This window comes from Cervus elaphus, chromosome X, assembly GCF_910594005.1.
Source record: "Cervus elaphus chromosome X, mCerEla1.1, whole genome shotgun sequence".
NCBI classification, from domain to species: Eukaryota; Metazoa; Chordata; class Mammalia; order Artiodactyla; family Cervidae; genus Cervus; species Cervus elaphus.
In genome coordinates, this window is record NC_057848.1 from 143,923,815 (window position 1) to 143,942,733 (window position 18,919).

At 39.6% G+C, this 18,919-nt stretch overlaps 1 protein-coding gene across 10 annotated transcripts in view; it reads left to right on the forward strand.

The window, feature by feature from the left end:
* Positions 1-18,919, forward strand: part of DMD (dystrophin) — a 2,565,910-nt gene that overhangs the window by 2,342,803 nt on the left and 204,188 nt on the right. For all 10 annotated transcript variants that reach the window (XM_043895268.1, XM_043895262.1, XM_043895270.1 and 7 more), the window contains one exon: positions 2,348-2,408. In XM_043895268.1, coding sequence (XP_043751203.1) covers positions 2,348-2,408 — 61 coding nt within the window. The remainder of the gene's footprint in view (positions 1-2,347; positions 2,409-18,919) is intronic.

Consider the following 18,919-nt stretch of genomic DNA (forward strand, 5'->3'; position numbering starts at 1 on the left):
ATATCCATTTAGCTTTTTAGTTCAAGCATATTCTTAACTACTACTCTGGCATTTTCTGGGGATTTTTTTTTTCCTTTTAATGTTTAACTGTACAAAGTCCACTATAGATGCCTGGTGTGGGTCTGGCCATTCGCTCAGCAGGCATTCCACTTTTCCTCTGTTTCCTGCTAGATTTTCTACTTGAAGGTTGTTCCATTCAGGCAGAGCACCCCTACCCAGCCAGCACCCCACCCAGCAGCCAGTAGAACAGACTCTTCTGCTATCAGAGGACATTCTCGGCAGCCTCCAGATCAGACTTTCTGGATGAGATGGTTGGATGGCATCACCAACTCGATGAACATGAGTTTGACCAAGCTCTAGGAGTTGGTGAAGGACAGGGAAGCCTGACATGCTACAGTTATGGGGTCTCAAAGAGTTGGACATGACTGAGCGACTGAACAGCAGAATAATAGGGAACTGGAGAAGGATGATCAGACAAATGGTGCAGCTCAGCCCATAGCAATCTTTATGGAAAGAAGAACCATTCCTTCTCTGCTTAGCCATCCATAGCCTTGGCAATACAGCCAACGCAAACTGGACCAAGTGCTCCCTGGAGTTCTCTTCCACCTTCTGATTTTATGCTATGGTTTTAAGAAGTAGGCACCCCGAGCAACCAGGAGCCATGATCTCTGGTTCTCCACCATGTTTCATGCTAGAGAAGGCTTGGGTTTTTAAGTTCCCATAACAGCAGACTGCCCAGTCAGCTCAGGGAGTTCAGCCTAAGTCCTCAGATCGGGTCTTATTACTCTCTGTACTAATCTGGTCAAGAAAATTGTGTCCTAGAGAAGAATAATGGACAAGAGGAGAGTTGAGCAGATAATGACAAAGGTGAAGGAGAGAACAACAGAAAAAGAAAGGGAGAGTTTGAAGGCAGGGACTACTTCCAAACAACAGATAAATGTCTTTTTCCTCCATATTAAAAATCTGCCCACCAAAATGAAAAGGCATAATTAGCAGCTAAATACAGATTCACGTCTTATATCTGTTAAATGACATATCGCCAAGGTACAAAGCAGCATGTCTGGTTGAAGGTTGGGTGATTTGAGCCCTCTATCACTCTATGTAAAACAAAGAATCTATAGTTTCATTACCCTTAAATTGTCTGGCAGTGGGCAAAGTTTTATTAGAAGCTGTTCTTTCATATTATGCCGTGTAGTCAAGGATATATTAGCTTTGACATTTTCTTACATCTCAATACACTGTGAACTGAATTTACTGTGAGACTAATTTAGAAGGGAGATTTTCATAGGAGGAAGTAATGGTCAACATCAGCTGTGCTTCAACTTAGAAGCAGGATGAAAATTCAGGGGAAAAATGGACATACACATAAAATTACTGGTTGTTAATAAGAATGCTTCTTATATTTAAATGCTTGATGCAACTCTATGTATCAAAACTGGAGTTTCTTAAAACTCTGTTCAGGAGGAAGATTTTATTATTAAGGAAATGGTATAATATCTCCTAACATGATCATTTTCTCTTAAAGAAGCCAAAAAACCCCATCATATTAAACCGCACATAAAAGGTTGTTCAACTTTGGAAAAGAAAAAAAAAACAGCACTACAAGTTAAGCATTTAAAACAATTTAAAAGTGATTTATTTGAATGATATACAATCAAGTTGTTATGAAACGAATTCCCAGTATGTGAAATTTAATTTCACCTGTAGGATCCATCACTCATAACCAAAGTTTTATTACACTCTAGTATCGGGTGCCATTCTCTCACTTGGGGTTATCTTTTCTAATCAGATCATGCTGGTCATCTGACATTTTTGAGGCACCAATTAAAACATGTCATCAGTAAATGAAATTGAATTCTGTTCAAACCAAATAAAGAGGAAAACTAGCATATCAGAGTGATAAGTGGAGTACTTTGGTGTCAATAACTTAGAATATAAATATATCATAGAGCGATGTTTCAGCTGCTAAACTAATAAAACCCAGTCAATCAAAGTAAAAGATACTGCAAAACAGCAACAGGAAGTTTTATAAGAACAGCACCCAATGGAGACACATAAGAGAAAACCTGTACACATTCAGTTTCTTATCTGCTCTATAGGTATAGCAGTGGAACGTTTTTTTGTGTGTGTTTTTTTCCCTTTGCATTTATCTTTGTGCCTGAATGAGTTCAATTTCACTTATATCAGGACAGAAACTTCAGAACAGCACGTTAATCCGTCCTGTCTTCATGGGCAACTGAACAAACAGACCAATATCAGTGTAAGATTGTAATTCTGGAGATTAATGCTGTCTTTCTTGTTTGCTGTGAACTTGACCTCTTTGCCTTTCTTTCCCCCCCTTTTTTAGCTTCTGTCCAGGGTCCCTGGGAGAGAGCCATCTCACCAAACAAAGTGCCCTACTATATCAAGTAAGTCAAAAACATCAAGTTCTTAAAGAGGCATGTATTTTGGCTAATATGTATATTCACAGACGAATTTATTTTTAAAACTTGACGTTAGCCTGGCCTACAATACCTAGTTATTTCTTCCCCAAGGAAGCTTGGATAAGTAACTCATGCTACAATGACCACTGAAAACTTGCTGATGCCACAGGGAGGTACCTTTTGGAAAAGTCCAGTTAATGCAGCATACATGTTATGGTTTGTGATTGGAGGTGGTGTGGATTTCGCGCAATAGAATAGAAACTGCCTATAATATGATGGAGAGTAGCAGTGAATACTTACAAGAACAATTTTATTTATTCAGGGGTTTTCCCACATTTCTTCTTTAGACAAAGATGGAAGGTGTCTGCAACTATCTGTCCACAGACTGTTTTAGGTGAATAAATACTTGATGTACCCAAAGGCAGGCAGTCACAGTTCTGGATTTGTGGAGCTGAGGTGTTAATTTTCAACACATAGCACTTGGCATTTTTCACATAACAACAACAAAAATGATATTGTTTTCGGGGGCTATTTATGTCAGTCAAAGGCATACAGGTTCTTAGAAGCACCTTCTGCAAGATGCTGTATGAAATACAAATTATGATACATTGGGTTGCCATGAAAGAGAGAGGAGAGAGAGTATTGAGTTATTATGGTACCTTAACAGTTATTCATCAATTGTGTAATTGAGTCCAGCTTAAATTTAAGTTTCAGTCAGCTACCTCAACAACAATTTAAATAAATCAGATTCATGAAATAGTCTGCAATACCAACTTAAGTCTTTGAACTTGCTTCCACTATCAGTCTGACTAAAATTATGAAATGTTTTTCCATCTTTTCAGCCTGCCATCTTTTATTGAGTCTGTTTTTACTCTTCCACTGCCCATCAATCCTTCATAATTCAGTTCTCAAGCAATAAGGGCAGTCCTAGATCTTCATTACCACAGTTCTCAAGAAATTGGATTTCATGCCTCAATTTTGTTAACTCAGAAGAATGGGATTGAAGGGATGTTTTTGGCTCCTCAAGGAGAGCTATATCCTTTAGGAAAGGTGGTCTTACTAAATTTTTCCAGACAGGGTTTCTCTCACTTTAAAAATTCTACTTCAGTGTGTTTTGGTCCTACTTTTTAATTTTCCAGTTTCAAATTTGATTTTATTATTTTTGTTGTGTATAATTATTTAGTCACTCTAAAGTACATGGTCTAATACCTATTTAAAATCATCCATTCTCTTAAATAATGTACTGATTTTTAGACATGAACTCTATTGCTTTACATGCACTGTATATTTTGTGGAGCCATTTTATTCAAATTCTTCCCAGTCTTCTTCTACATCAGTGTCTTCATCATCACAAATTTCCATTTCTGACTAAGACCTGCTCCTTTTTAAATCCATTTCTAAAACTCTCACTTTATCCAATTCCTTTATGAGCTAAAATAAAAACTCCTCTTGTGGCCCAGATGTTAGGATCACCTGAGAGTCTGAGACATCTTTAAGCCGTCATTCTCCAAATTGTTACCTGTTTGGGGTTCATTAAGTATCTCATGGGATTCCTAGAGTACCCCCCTCATCCCACTGTCCTTTCCCTAAATAGGTATCTTCTCCCTGATATTACATCTCCTTTGAAAGATCCCAGCATAGTGCTGTGAAGCAATGGAAATGAATTCGGTCCAGAAAAATGAAAAGAAAACGAATTCCAGAAAAGCTATAATTCCTCCCTGTATCTTAGACTCTTACTGCTCCTCAGTAGGATCAGAGGACAGCCACTCTCTGTTTTTCTTCCTGTTTGTCCAGAGCTCCTTCACCAACTTGAAGATTATGGTTCCGATTTTGGGAGGGGCACAGATCTGGGAATAAGAAAACATGACTTCTGGTCCTGACTCTGTGATTAGTTGATTGTATGGCCTAGGGCAAGTCATTTCACCTGCACAAAGCTTGGTTTCTCATTTCTCAAATGAAGAGTTGGACTAGATGACATCTAAGCTCCTTTGTAACTCTAGGAATCAAAGCATGTGACTGATTCCATGGTCTTGTCCAAATTCAAAACCTTTAAGAACTCAGCCTTCTTTTTTAAGAAGTTTAATCTTTTTTTAAAAAAAAATTCTTTATTTTCATTATTAACAGAATATAAATTCTCAGTTTTAAAAATAACACAGAAATTCTATTTTTCCACTGTGAATTAGCTTCACATATGCCCTCTCAGTCCACTCCGGTTTCTCCAGGTACCTAAGGAGCTTTGGTCTTGGTGTTTAATTTAGAACTATTATTCTTCCTAGTTTAATGGTAAGAAATATATAACAACAGACAGGAAAATGAGCAGAGAGGTGAGTATGGAGACGTTAAAAGCCTCTGAAGTGATCAGTCCCTTGGAATGAAGAATTACCTAATTTCTCAAAGATGTACCTGAAACTTTACAGAGATCAATTCTCTGTACAAGACAACTAAGATGGCGGAGGAATAGGATGGGGAGACCACTTTCTCCCCCACAAATTCATCGAAAGATCATTTGAACGCTGAGCAAACTCCACAAAACAACTTCTGATTGCTAGCAGAGGACATCAGACACCCAGAAAAACAGCCCATTGTCTTCGAAAGGAGGTAGGATAAAATATAAAAGATAAAAAGAGAGACAATAGAATTAGGGATGGAGATCCATCCCGGGAAGAGAGTCATAATAGAGGAAGTTTCCAAACACCAGGAAACCCTCTCACTGGCGGGTCTGGGGGAAGTTTTCGAATCTCAGAGGGCAACCTAACTGGGAGGACAATTCTCTGTACAATTATAATCTCCTTGAAATTAGAGATTGTGCAGTTTCTCAAATATACTCTTAAAATGTTAAGCCATAATATAGGGAGAACACATGTTCAGAACATTGTCCATAGACAGATTATTGATAACCTTTGTGATTTATTATTGCACATTACTACTTTCTAAAATATTCTGCTTATACCAAATGACTTTGTACAAGATCCAGTGGACCTAATGCCCTGGCAGATGCCATTCATAGTTTGAGATACCTTCAGTCAGTTCAGTTCAGTTGCTCATTCGTGTCCGACTCTTTGTGACCCCATGAATCGCAGCACGCCAGGCATCCCTGTCCATCACCAACTCACGGAGTTTACTCAAACTCATGTCCATCGAGTTGGTGATGCCATCCAGCCATCTCATCCTCTGTTGTCCCCTTCTCTTCCTGCCCCCAATCCCTCCCAACATCAGAGTCTTTTCCAATGAGTCAGTTCTTTGCATCAGGTGACCAAAGTTTTGGAGTTTCAGCTTCAGCATCAGTCCTTCCAATGAACACCCAGGACTGATCTCCTTTAGGATGGACTGGCTGGATCTCCTTGCAGTCCAAGGGACTCTCAAGAGTCTTCTCCAACACCACAGTTCAAAAGCATCAATTCTTCGGTGCTCAGCTTTCTTCACAGTCCAGCTCTCACATCCATACATGACCACTGGGAAAACCATAGCCTTGACTAGATGGACCTTTGTTGGCAAAGTAATGTCTCTGCTTTTTAATATGCTGTCTAGGTTGGTCATAACTTTCCTTCCAAGGAGTAAGCGTCTTTTAATTTCATGTCTGCAATCACCATCTGCAGTGATTTTGGAGCCCAAAAAAAATAAAGTCTGACACTGTTTCCACTGTTTCCTCATCTATTTCCCATGAGATACCTCATTGGTCCACAAATAACAATAATGATAGTATTTGTAATGACATCATTTCAACCAGCTCCTATTTATCCTCATATTTGTCCTGACTTCCATGCAAGAGTTTTTAACCACGTATATCCAGCTGCAGAAACAAGTGTTTTTTCTGGATATTTTTTAATGCTATATAATAGTTCCTTTTCAATGCTGAAATAAACTGATCATCCACATAACAAGAAGTTTCTATACCAGTAGCACAGTTCCAGTTAGTTACTGAGTCAGTCACCTATCCTTGAGTTTGCAACAACATCTTCTGCTCTAGATAGCTAATCAACTAGTGTTTATGCCTGCATCCGAACACTGGCTTTTCATATGATGCCAAGAACCTTGATTTTGAAACTTCGAACTACATGTTTGTCTAGTTTATTAGTCCACAGTGTACATCATTGTTACAGTCTTCATTTTCCCTTCCCCTTGGGGCTCTTCTATTCCTGCCAGCCTCTCTTTCAGGTTATTTGATTACAGCTTTCATTGCCACTGCAAAAAATAATCACCAACAATGTTCAACCTGTTACAACTGCCTTTTCCACTCTCTGCCATTTTGTAGTTTTTTGGCCTACTGTCAAACTCATGAAAATTTCAATATAATAGCCTTTAACCAGCTGCTGCATTCTGTTAGAATTTCTTTCACCTTTTTATGTTGCACACTCCCATATGGGTAAACCACGTGGAGCCAAGAGCTGGGACTCTCTCTTGCTTTCTTAATGAGTTAGAAAATTATTTTTCTGTGTTCTGGACTGTCAGAAGAATTTAGAAATCCCAAACTTGCATGCGACATGTTTTTGTATAGATGATATAATAAGAGCATGAGAAATCACACACTGGTTCAGACCCACAGGGCGACTAGCCCAGAAGTCTGACCCACATGCAAACAATAGATGTGTTGTCGATTAACCTAGTAATTTTCATTTAAAAAATATCAGGATGTATCATGACCATTTTTTACAATGCACTGTGCAATCTATTGGCATTGAGTATATCCAGTGGTTTCTTAAACTTTTCCCATTCTCCCCTTCAGTCCTGTCTTAGAAATAAGAAGTTCTATAAACTTACTGATTTCTCTATAAATAAATAAAGATGTACTTCAGTTTCTCTTCAATCTACATTCCTTAACCTCAAGGGGCGGCCGCAATTAAGTGCTATGAAATTCACTGAATACAATTCTATTTACCCAGAGTCAACTTTAATCTCACATCCCCTCACTACCTCCTTTTCATTTTCATCTTCCCACTCTGAGAGTCTAATCCTTTTTAGGTTTTCGGTCTGCCCTTGAATGAAAGATAAGCATTTCCCTTGATCATCTTAGTTGTTTTTCCCTGGATCTTCTCCAGCTCTGTTATATCTTCCTTGGGGTGTCGTGACTGGAATGGCCCAAATATTGGTTATTAAATTTGTTAGCATCTTCTCTAGTCTCTGTTCACTCATGAAGAAAGTAAATGCTATTCACAGTCTCCCATTGATGCACACATGGAAAAACCAATTGAGGTCATACCAGTTCTACATATATTACTTCTAGCAGAAGGATGGTTTGTGGCTACTTATGTGTAATACCAGATCAAGTGTTTGACCTTTTGTTTCTGCCAGCTGTCTCTTAGGAAGGATTTGATTTTTAGACAAGCTGGTCCTTTCCTCCTGCAAAGACGCTGTGGTTGCTAAATATCAGGAGGCATTCAGTAATGAAGCTTGGGAGAAACCTGCTGACTCAGTCACCAGCAGTACATTGCATCAGGTTGCCTTTCTAGACATGTCTGAAGCACTTCACAAAGGCATGAAAAATGGGGTTCTGGGGAACATTCTTACTGTTCAGCTCTTTTTAACATACAATGTTCAAGAAACAACTCAGGTCTAAAGGAGTGTCTGTCTTTTCCTGCTAGTTATTTTGGATGTTGTCTACATTGCTGTGGATGTCTAATAACCTTGATCTATCCTTCTCTCCATTCTCAATCCCAGGCATGTTTCTCCAGCCACCTGTTACATCTGAGTTGCTCATCACTTTCTGCTGGTTTCTGCTTAGCAAAATACGATATAAAACCTCCCTGGTTGAAGCTGACAGTCGCTTCAGTCAGCATTTCTTACAGCTATTGCTGTGTCACTGCCGAATTGGCTGACTGGAGTTCTCACTCTCCTGTATTCCTATGGCTACCATCCCTGTGGTTCTACTAGAACACGCATTTGATTCTCAGCATGAAATTTTGGCCATCAGCCTACACTTACCTTTTGCTGTTTGTGTCCTCTTGTATCCTGTTGATCTTTTCGCAGTTACACTGATGAACCTTGCTCTGATTTTGAGTACCCATGCTCCCTAACTCCAGTAGCATCTGAGTTTTGACACCACCTCCCTCCGTACCATATTGCCTCAATTTCAATTTTCTGGGCAGTTTTTCAGATTCCAACTATCGCCCATGTTTAAAACGTATCTTGCCCTCATTCTTGCTCCAGCTGCCTATTATTTGTGCCAGGAGTTGTTCTCCTTCAAGTTTGGGCTGAGTTTATTTGTTCCTCTGAACTATTGACTTTTATTTCACTACTTAATGTTTATTTAGAGAGGGAGCGATAATTAGCTATGTCTCAGCTGTAACATCAGTCAAGATCCTAAATATTTGTTGGTTAGAATGTGGTGGGAACACTTCTGATGAGATGGGTTCTTTAAGTCTTTATTGAATTTGTTGCAATATTGCTTGTGTTTTATGTTTTGGTTTTTTGGTTGTGTCCTGTGGGATCTTAGCTCCCCGACCAGGGATCAAACCTGCACCTCTTTTGTTGGATGGCAAAGTTTTAACTATCGGACTGTCAGGGAAGTACGGGGGTGGGCTCTTATTATTAAAAAAACACTGGGTTGTGATATCCAGCTAAGCAAACATTCCCCCATGTCTCATTCATGATACCTTACTTATCTTCAGATGTTCAGTTTGAATATTGGTTGGGGTTGCAAAGGTGTCCTTAGTTTTTCGCAGAATATAATTTGTGCTGTTTCTGGTCAAATCCTTCACATGTATATTTTTCTTCAAAATACACCTTTTAGCAGCTGACAAGACACTATGAAATGGGAGAAATAGTAAATAGACCGGGTATCAGAAGACTTGAAGTCTGATTTCAACTTTCCTATTAACTAGCAATTTGACCAAAGGTGAATCACTTGTCTTCTCTGAGTCTCAGTTTCTCCATCCATCACCTGAAGAGGCTGAATCACATGATATTATAGGTCATTTCCAGTCCTGACATTCCCTGATTTTATGAATGTTGACTTTGAAAAAGAAATTACTTATAATAGTTTCCAGAAGAGTGAAAATGAATCTTCATATCGCCCTCGAGGTTTCTTATTGTACCATCAATCTTAACAGGATAGGAAGGACAAATAATGTGAAACTTTTTCCTTAAATGTTTAGCACCATTGATAATAAGAAGCGGATATAATAGAGAATCAGCTGTCAGTCTTTGAGGATACTGGTGAGTATCTCTGGGTAATTAAATTTGTGGAATCTCTGCAAGAAGCCTGGTGCTCTGACTTTTCAAAAGGCTTTGTACACAGAGATAACCCAGAGGTCAGTCTTCTCTGCTGTGCTTTCTCCTCCACAGTTTGATGCTTCCAGAGGTCATATTAGCTGAGTCTCATTAAGCTCTGCAACCACAATGAAGAAGGAATGGTCAGTAATGCATAATTGATGATATAATCTTGAAAACAGCTCAGCTTAAGATGGTACCTGAAAGAGAGTGCGGGAGATGCCATAGTGTCACACGGGGTGCTGATTCTGGCCTTTGCTTTTGTACGTCTTGTTGGTAGCTGTAGATGTTACTATCTTCTGTCTCATAAGGCTCACCAAAAAATATCTCACATCTTTCCTTACAATTTCATCAGAGGATACATAGAACCTCAACTGAGATAATAGAGTTCATGAGGATCGGGGCTGTGTGTCTTTTTCTAGCATAGTGCCTCACAGATAGCATGCGCTCAGTAGATATTAGAATGAATGAATAAGCAAATGCATACAAGAAGTTTCACATGCTTTCCAGTTTCCTGGAAATCTTCAGGTGTCTGTGTGTCCATTTAGATCTACCACCCAAATGTGTCTCTCATATCCCCTAGTGTTGTTGTTGTTGTTTAGTCACCCAGTCATGTCCAAGTCTTTGTGACTTCATGAGCTGTAGCCCACCAGGCTTTTCTCTGTCCATGGAATTTCCCATACTGGAGTGGGTTGCCATTTCCTTCTCCAGGGGTCTCCCTGACCCCGGGATCCAACCCGAGTCTCCTTCATTGGCAGGTGGATTCTCTTTTTTTTTCTTAATTTATTTATTTTAATTGGAGGACAATTACTCTATAATATTGTGATGGTTTTTGCCATACATCAGTATGAATCAGCTGGCCACAGGTATACATATGTCCCCACCATCCTGAACCCCCCTCCCACCTCCCTCCTCACCCCATCCCTCTGGGTTGTCACAGAGCACCAGTTTGAATGCTGTTTCATACATCAGACTCAGCAGGTGGATTCTTTACCACTGTGCCACCAGTTAATATTACAAAGTGTGCTGAGTCTTACATAGAGTACAGTTCATGGAATTCTCCAGGCCAGAATACTGGAGTGGGTAGCCCTTCCCTTCTCCAGGGGATCTTCCCAACCCAGGGATGGAACCCAGGTCTCGTGCATTGGAGGCAGATTCTTTGTCAGCTGAGCCAACAGCGAAGCCCAAGAATACTGGAGTGGGCAGCCTATCCCTTCTCCAGCAGGTCTTCCTGACCCAGGAATCTAATCAGGGTCTCCTGCATTGTAGGCGGATTCTTTATCAGCTGAGCCACCAGGGAAACCCTATAGAGTTTCTCAGGTCTCTTAAACCCAGTGCCTAGCAGATGATCCTTAGCTGAGTGTCTGAATGGTACATACAAAACCCTGATGTCTGGATTCTGCTCTGTCTTTAACACTGTGATTTGCAATACGACTTAGCCCACCTGATAATGCCTGAAATCATTCTGAGCTCTGGCTTTCTTTGTTACAGTAGAACTGGGGTCTTTTTGTTTTTCTTAAATGCCACTCATGATTATTCTTCAGATTTTGCAGTGTTCAATAGAGCTTTAAATTGATCAACCTCTGTGTTTCACTAAGCATTTACTTTGGATTTACTTTTGGGGCTGGGATATAGTAGCCACTGAGTCTGAAGAGAATGATAGTGATGTTTTTATTTTGCAGAAAAAAATCCTATAACATTCTGTGCCATATGTAATGCTTAAAGGTGGCAACATATGTACATATGCTCATATATGCTGCAGCTAAAATACAGTGTTGTGTACAGGTCAAAAATTCTGATATATTTCCCAGGTATTGTATTCCCCCTCACCTCATTCATGGCACCTTGGGGAATGTGAGAGTGTTCATGAAATATTTAGGTCTCTTTCCCCAAAAAAGAGGAATAAGTTATTTCAGCTGTTACTTCATTTTCTTTTTCTAGCTTTGTGAAACACGTTCATTCTTCCATAGCTGTGTGGTAGAAAAGACTATGGGCTGTGGCCTCAAATAAACCTGCATTGGAAACCCAGCTTTATCATAATCTGACTCTGTGACTAGTTAACCTCACACCCATTCTCCCTTCTGACACGTAGGGAATATGAATGAACTTCTCCAAAATGGAACTGAAGTCTCACTGACATCTAAGCGCTGGGGTTTTAAGAAAATCTTACAGCTATGTCCAGTGTTAGCTATGTGTTTAGAACATTTTCTAGCACACAGATATCCTTGATCAAATTAGTTTATTTTTGTTCTTGGCGTTCCCATATAATTTGGGGTATCTGTACATTCCCAAACATTCCTGAGCCTCTCCTAGGCTTCTCTAATTGCTTCTTATCCTGTCCCCCTGGGAAGCCACATCCTGTTGGCCTTTACAAAGGTCAGCAGCAGCCCAGACAGCATTTGAAAATAACTGAATAACCCCGAACCGCCTCTCCCCTTTGGATAATTTCCTTAGAGCATTAGTCCTTTGAACATTGACCTGGTTACACAAAATGTCCCTTTCTCAGCAGGAAAACTCCAAATCCCATTCAGTCTTCCCCTCCCTCATTCCAGAGGGGCAGGGATGAGGGACAGGGAGGAGGGCAGAGAGTAGGGAGAAGGAATGAGAATACTTCCTTCTAGAAAGTTGTCAGCACACACACACACACACACAATTTCTTTTGAAAAATAAAATGAGTGCATTGTATACATCAGTGCTGTCACCTTGCAATATTTTCACATCCTTGCACAAGAAAAGAAAAAAAAAACCTCTCTGTTTTCAGCAGCCTGTAAAGGCTCCTAAGAACAGGTCCTCTATGAGGCCCCTGTCCACATTCAGTGATCACATCTCCTGTGATACCATGAACTGCCAGGTGGATGAAGCAGAGAAGCTTCCCTGCTCCCCCTGAAACTTTCAGTCACTTTTTCTGTTTTTCTTTCTCAGCGTATCCATATCCATCTTGGTCCCCAAAGCTGTTGCAAGTCAGATAGTGCAGAGAATCATTTGTAACTTGCTTCTTTGCTATTTTGGGAGTTTTTTTGTTGTGCTTTTGTTTCCTTCCGGTGTGCTCACTTTTTCTCGGTCTTTTGCTTTCTACTAAGGGAACATCTCATAGCTCTGGTCCATAAGACCTCCCAGACAGGATGAAAAGCTAAGTGTAACATGTGCCTACGAAGTGCTCCAACTAGCTATTATCTTGCCATTTATGAGGTTAACAACCCCAGTTAGTATCTAATAAAGAAGAAATAGCTGAAACTCAGAGAGGTTGGTGGCTTTCTCAAGTCACAGTAATAAAAACCCAGCTCTGTGTCTTTCCCACCAACCCTGTGACCTCAGCTGGCTTTGCCCCCCCTCATGTCCAAACTAGGACCCCCACAGTCACTACCCTTACCCCTCCACACATGCACACTCTAGTGGATCAAAGTTGCTTGGAGTTCCTCACCTGGGTGGGAGTTAGTTGCCTCTCCCCAGTGGCAGGGGCCAACTTAGCCAGGATTCTTGAGGATGCAGGTGGGGACCCATTTGGTAGGGGAAGTGTTGAGAGTTGGAAGAAAAAAATTAATAAAAGACTAGGGAATGGAGATTTATAATAACAATAATGACTAGTACATCTCATCTGTTGTCCCCAACTCTTTCAACTTCCTAGTATTGTTGGTTGAAAACTGGCCCTTAGTGTAAGCAAGGATGACCAGTCCTCCACTGTAGGGCCGCCATCTTGAAAATCACCAGCACTATCCTACTAGTTCTTCCCTGCATCGTATTTCTTCCCTCGCTAATCAACTTCTGCCACTGTGCTCTTGCCAAGACCTAAGTTTCTCTATGCTGCTTTTGGCAATAAAGGGCCACAACAATTGAAACAAAAACCTGGCCAGCCATGATGTAAGCATTTGCTTGCCTCTATGGAAGCTGAGAAAGTGGAGGATGTCTGAGTCACTTCCTGGCACTTCCATCAGGGCTTTGCGGAGATGCGAGTATGCGAGACAAGTAACCTGATGTTATAGACGCCACAGCATGTGTTGTTCCCCATACTCCCAGTTCTAAGCCCTTTTGAAGGGTATCACAGGGTCAATTCAGATGGACTAGGACAACTCTTTGGGAGACTTTTTGACACTAGAGCTTGTCCTTGAATTTGATACCATCCCCTCCTTCTGATAACAGAGTCTCCTCTTTGCCATAAATCCCAGGCCCATGGTTCTAGCCTTACAAGGCAAATAGCCTATGGTTGTAATCTTGACTTCCCTAGACACTGAGCATTTGGTAACCCCATGCATTACAAGTGGAAAATCTCACCTTACTGCAGAATAATTTCTCTTATTTTTTTTTATTATAACTATATGGTGGCTAACAAGTATTTCTTATGCTTTCTTTTGTAATGACTTAAAGTCAGCAAATGACTTTGGGCAATTCATATGTTTTTGAGAGTAAAGAATAACTTGTATTTCCTGAAGATTAAGAAAAATGTCTATCTGAATATAGAGTCACCCCATACTAATCTATAAATATGTGCTTTGTCAAATATAAGGCCAAGTTATTTCTCTTCACTCTAACTTATTTCAGTGCTACAAACTTTTCTGCCAAAAAAAAACATCAAATAATAGGGAAGAATGAACTATAAATGGAACAGGAGGGGCCACACATAAGTATAGCAAAAGCTCAAGGTATAAGTATCTTTGTGTGTGCTTAGTCACTCAGTCATGTCTGACTCTTTGCAACCCCATGGACTGTAGCCCACCAGGTTCCTCTGTCCATGGGATTCTCCAGGCAAGAATACTGGGGTGGGTTGCCATTTCCTTCTCCAGGGGATCTTCCCAACCAACCCAGGGATTGAACCCAGGTCTCCTGCATTGCAGTCAGATTCTTAACCATCTGAGCTACCAGGGAAGCCTCAAGTATCTTTGTAGCTAAAACTAAAAGAAAAATGATGACCATTTTACATCTATACCTGTATGTCTGTGCATATTTATATACATATATATATGTATATGTACAGAAAGAGAGACGAAGGGAGGTGGAAGGAAAGGGAGAGAAAGGGGTGGAGGAGGAAAGAGTATTAACCACAGGCCTGTAACTCATTCCCTATGGGATGAGGGGAGTGAACGACCTCAACTCAACAGACCTCCCTATAAACACGCTAATGACTGCCCAGACCTTCTTGTTAATCTTGTTAATGGCCTTTAACTAGCAGAAAGATACCTGAAAGTCCCTATCTATAAAATGTTTTTAGCAGGATATACCTGGTCTGGCTATTTTACTTACTGTAAGTAAACCTGGAATTTATGGCTTTATGAGTCATAACTGGATGGCAAGCAGGGCGTGGTCACTGGAACATTTTCCTATGTTTGTCATTAACAGATTATAAAATGGAAGCCTTTGGAGATGGAAATGGCTTCCTTTCAATATCACTATTTATGCATAAATGTTTTAAAAGCCTTTCTGTGAATATGAAACCAAAGCATATCCTAATGTGAACGAATAGGGATATTTGGGGCATTGTATCTGATTATTTCAGGTTCCTCCAGGTGAAGAATGTTTTATCTGTGCCTGGTGTTTCCCTATAATCCTGCGACCCCGTGGACTGTAGCCTACCAGGCTCCTCCGTCCGTGGGATTCTCCAGGCAAGAATACTGGAATAGGTTACCATTTCCTTCTCCAGGGGATCTTCCCAACCCAGGGATGGAACCAGGGTCTCCCACATTGGAGGCAGACACTTTAACCTCTGAGCCACCAGGGAAGCCCTAATAAAGATCAGTACTAGATAAAATCTGCACTTTATGTGAGTCCAGTTCTAAATTCAGCCCTTTATACTTACACAGTGTGTACTTGCTTTAATTTAAAAAGTCTCTTTGCAATGAGAAAAAGGAAGGGAAAGGAAAGAAAATAAATGGGTCCATGTGTTCTCCCTTATCAAGTTGTCCCCAGTTCTAGGAAGTCAAACATCTAAGAAAAGGTCAGGTTCAAGACTAGTGAGGGATATAACACTTACACATTCTATATCAAAAATTATATATATATATATATATATATATAGCATTTATTTTTTTTAATTACCTAAGAATCATTCTTTGAGACAGCAAGGACCTCTGTAACTACCTTCAAGCCATAAATCATCTTTCCCATCTTTCCTGTTTAACTCTTGAAATATTTTTGTTAATTTTCAGGTCCCTCTTCTCCCAATTAAGCTGTAAACTCCTTGACAACACTTCTGCATTAGGTATCTTTGCATCATCCTTTAGCACCTTATTACCTCACACATAACTTGAAAATAAACATTTAATAATTTGTTTTGTTTGATTTGGGGGATTAAACACATCCTTGAGCACTTACCTCTGATCCTCATAGGCATTCTTATAAAGGAAAAGAGAAAACCAGATTAGAGGTTTTCCATATAATGTTTTTATTCCAGGTAATCTAACTGGAATTGCAGTTGATTAAATCATATTTTGGGAGCAATTTCAACCATGAGTTCATTCATTTTCTGTGTTTCAGTTGGGTGAGAGCAGAGAGAAATACTTGATGGCATGGGATGCCTGGTTGAACTGTCGAGAGACTGAACATCTTTGAAAGTTGCTGTTTTAGAGGAAGCATTTTCAAGTGAATGCATTCCTTTAGAAGCTCCTTGCCAAAACTGTTGTGAAGAAATTCCAGGAAAATGCCTTCAAATTCTGTTTCTGTCAAAACACACAAGCTACCTCAGGAGCTAAGGTTGTTTGGTGAATGCATGTAGCCTTATGTCTTAACAGTAAAAGACTTTGAAACAGGTTGGGATAAGATAGGTGGTAGAGTCTGAGAGAGACATTACAACAGAACCATAGTGGCATCCAATGGGAAAGAAAGACTTCAAGTGTGGAATTTAATTCTATTCAACCAGTCTTTTCCATTTGCTGGTAAATATTAGATGTCATTTTATTGTTGTTCTATTGTTATTGAACTATTGTTGTTCAGTCACTAAATCATGTCCAACTCTTTGCCACCCCATGGACTACAGCACTCCAGGCTTCCCTGTCTTTCACCATGTCCCAGAGTTTGCTCAAAGTCATGTCCATTGAGTCAGTGATGCCATGAAACCATCTGATCTTCTCTTTCCCCTTCTCCTGCCCTTAGTCTTTCCCAGCATCAGGATCTTTTCCAGTGAGTCAGTTCTTTGCATCAGGTGGCCAAAGTATTGGAGCTTCAGCATCAGTCCTTCCAATGAATATTCAGGACTGATTTCCTTTAGGATTAACTGGTTTGATCTCTTTGCAGTCCAAGGAACTCTCAAGAGTCATTTATCAAGCATATAGAAAATAGATTAATTGCATAGGTGTCTAATGTTGATATATATAAAAGATAGCCAGGTTTTCTTTTCAAATAGAGCTTTGTTTTCTTTTGCGGGTCGGGGGGAAGTTGCTGTTGCTTTGGTAGGGGGAAAAGTCATTGCATTATATCTTTTTAAATAGACTTTCTTGTCAAGAAACTTAGAGTTGTTTATCTAGCTCTTATTTCATTTCATATATGCAGCCGCCAAGCCATTTCTGTTTTACTGTAAGCACTGCAGAGTAGCAAAAGTCATCCGTACTCTGCTCAGCCTCGTTCATCATCAACAAAATTGCCAATTATATTCCAAGTCCTTGAATGTATTGCTTGAGCAGAAGATATATAAGCTGAAAGGAAGCAGCTCAGTGTTGAGGTAGAAGTTTGATCTTTCCACACTGGCTGGTAGATTCAAAGCATACTAATCTTTTTTTGAGTTGTGAACTGGAAAAAAATTAATATGGAAGGATGGAGAAAACATGTTCCAACTACAAAGTCATTTTTCCTGAGAAGTTATCTGACTATAACTGTAACTATAACTCAGGATATATCAGAGGGCTCAGATATGGAACATTTTTTTAAAAAATTAAAGCCCGAAAATCCTGATGGCTAATAGAATGTAGAAAAATAGCACCGTCTGAAGGATCTGGGAGAAGCAGAGGCATACTGGATACTATCATCAGGTAATTTGGGTCACACCTTTACAATAGTTGCTGTGGCCCCCAAAATATAGAATTAATTCCATAAAACACTGGGGAAAAATAAACTTAAAATATTTGAAACTACTAACACTGAATAAGAACAGAGAAAAATAATCCCCCAGCAAATTGATATTGCTTTGGGGTAGCTTGAATCCCAGACCAGCAACATTTTTATCCAAATAACATCTAGTTCTGTAGTGGACAAAAGCCTCTTATCACCAAGTTTTATAAATAGCAAAACGAAGAAACGTAGACTTAGGTTTACTGGATATACTTCTCAAAGACAGTAACTTTATTCAGAGTTTTATGCTTGATTATACCAACTTCTACTGAATTGATTCATAGTACTCTGTCAACTGAAAATTCTGTTTTTGCTTCTCCTTACCTAAATATATGTATTCCAAATGAAAACTGGAGGCACGGGAAATGATTACAAAGATTATTAGTAGTGTGCACTGTAGGAAACAGATTATTCTTGTACAGGTTAATAATGCACCTAAGGAAATCTCTAGGAAACTGAATTTGGGATGTAAAACACCAAAGTAAGGTGGAGATGAAATAATAATAATCTGGTAGGAGGTTGTATTTAGGCCCAAGTGTCTAAAGATATAAATTCTCTGAAATTCTCTGCGTGCATGAGTGTGTAGTTGTGTCCGACTCTTTGCAACCCTTCGAACTGTAGTCTGCCAGGCTCCTCTGTCCATTGGATTTCCTGGAGTGAATTGTAATTTCCTTCTCCAGAGGATCTTCCCAACCCAAGGATCGAGACTGCATCTCTTGCGTCTCCTGCATTGGCAGGCAGATCCTTTACCATTGAGCTGCCTGGGAAGCCATAAATTCTATAGATGTTATAAGATAACATATATGCCCTTAAGTAATTGCAATGCACTTTGAACTTCATTATTCTGGGAAATGAGAGGTGTGATCCTGAGCATAGTAGCATCACACCTGCTTACAAACCAATCAGAAAACATACAAGCCACTCTTAAGTGTCTAATAGAAACTATAAAGGTATAATTTAATCCTGTTATTTTTAAATTTGAAAACTAATTTGAAATAAACCTTAATTGGGCAGTTCTTGGTACTTTGAGTATTGCAGTAAATATGTTTCCGATTTCCACGTTTCATGTATCTTTTACAAAGAAAGAAGAAAATCCTTTAAATGCTTTAGTGCCTAACACTTCCTCTGATAGTCTTTCTATGATGGTTCAAATCATACAACCATGAATAACAACAAAAACAAAAGGCGTTTTGGCAGACAACACACTCTGTTTTTTGTTTTGTTTTGTTTGCTTTTTTCAGTGTTTATAATATAAAGTA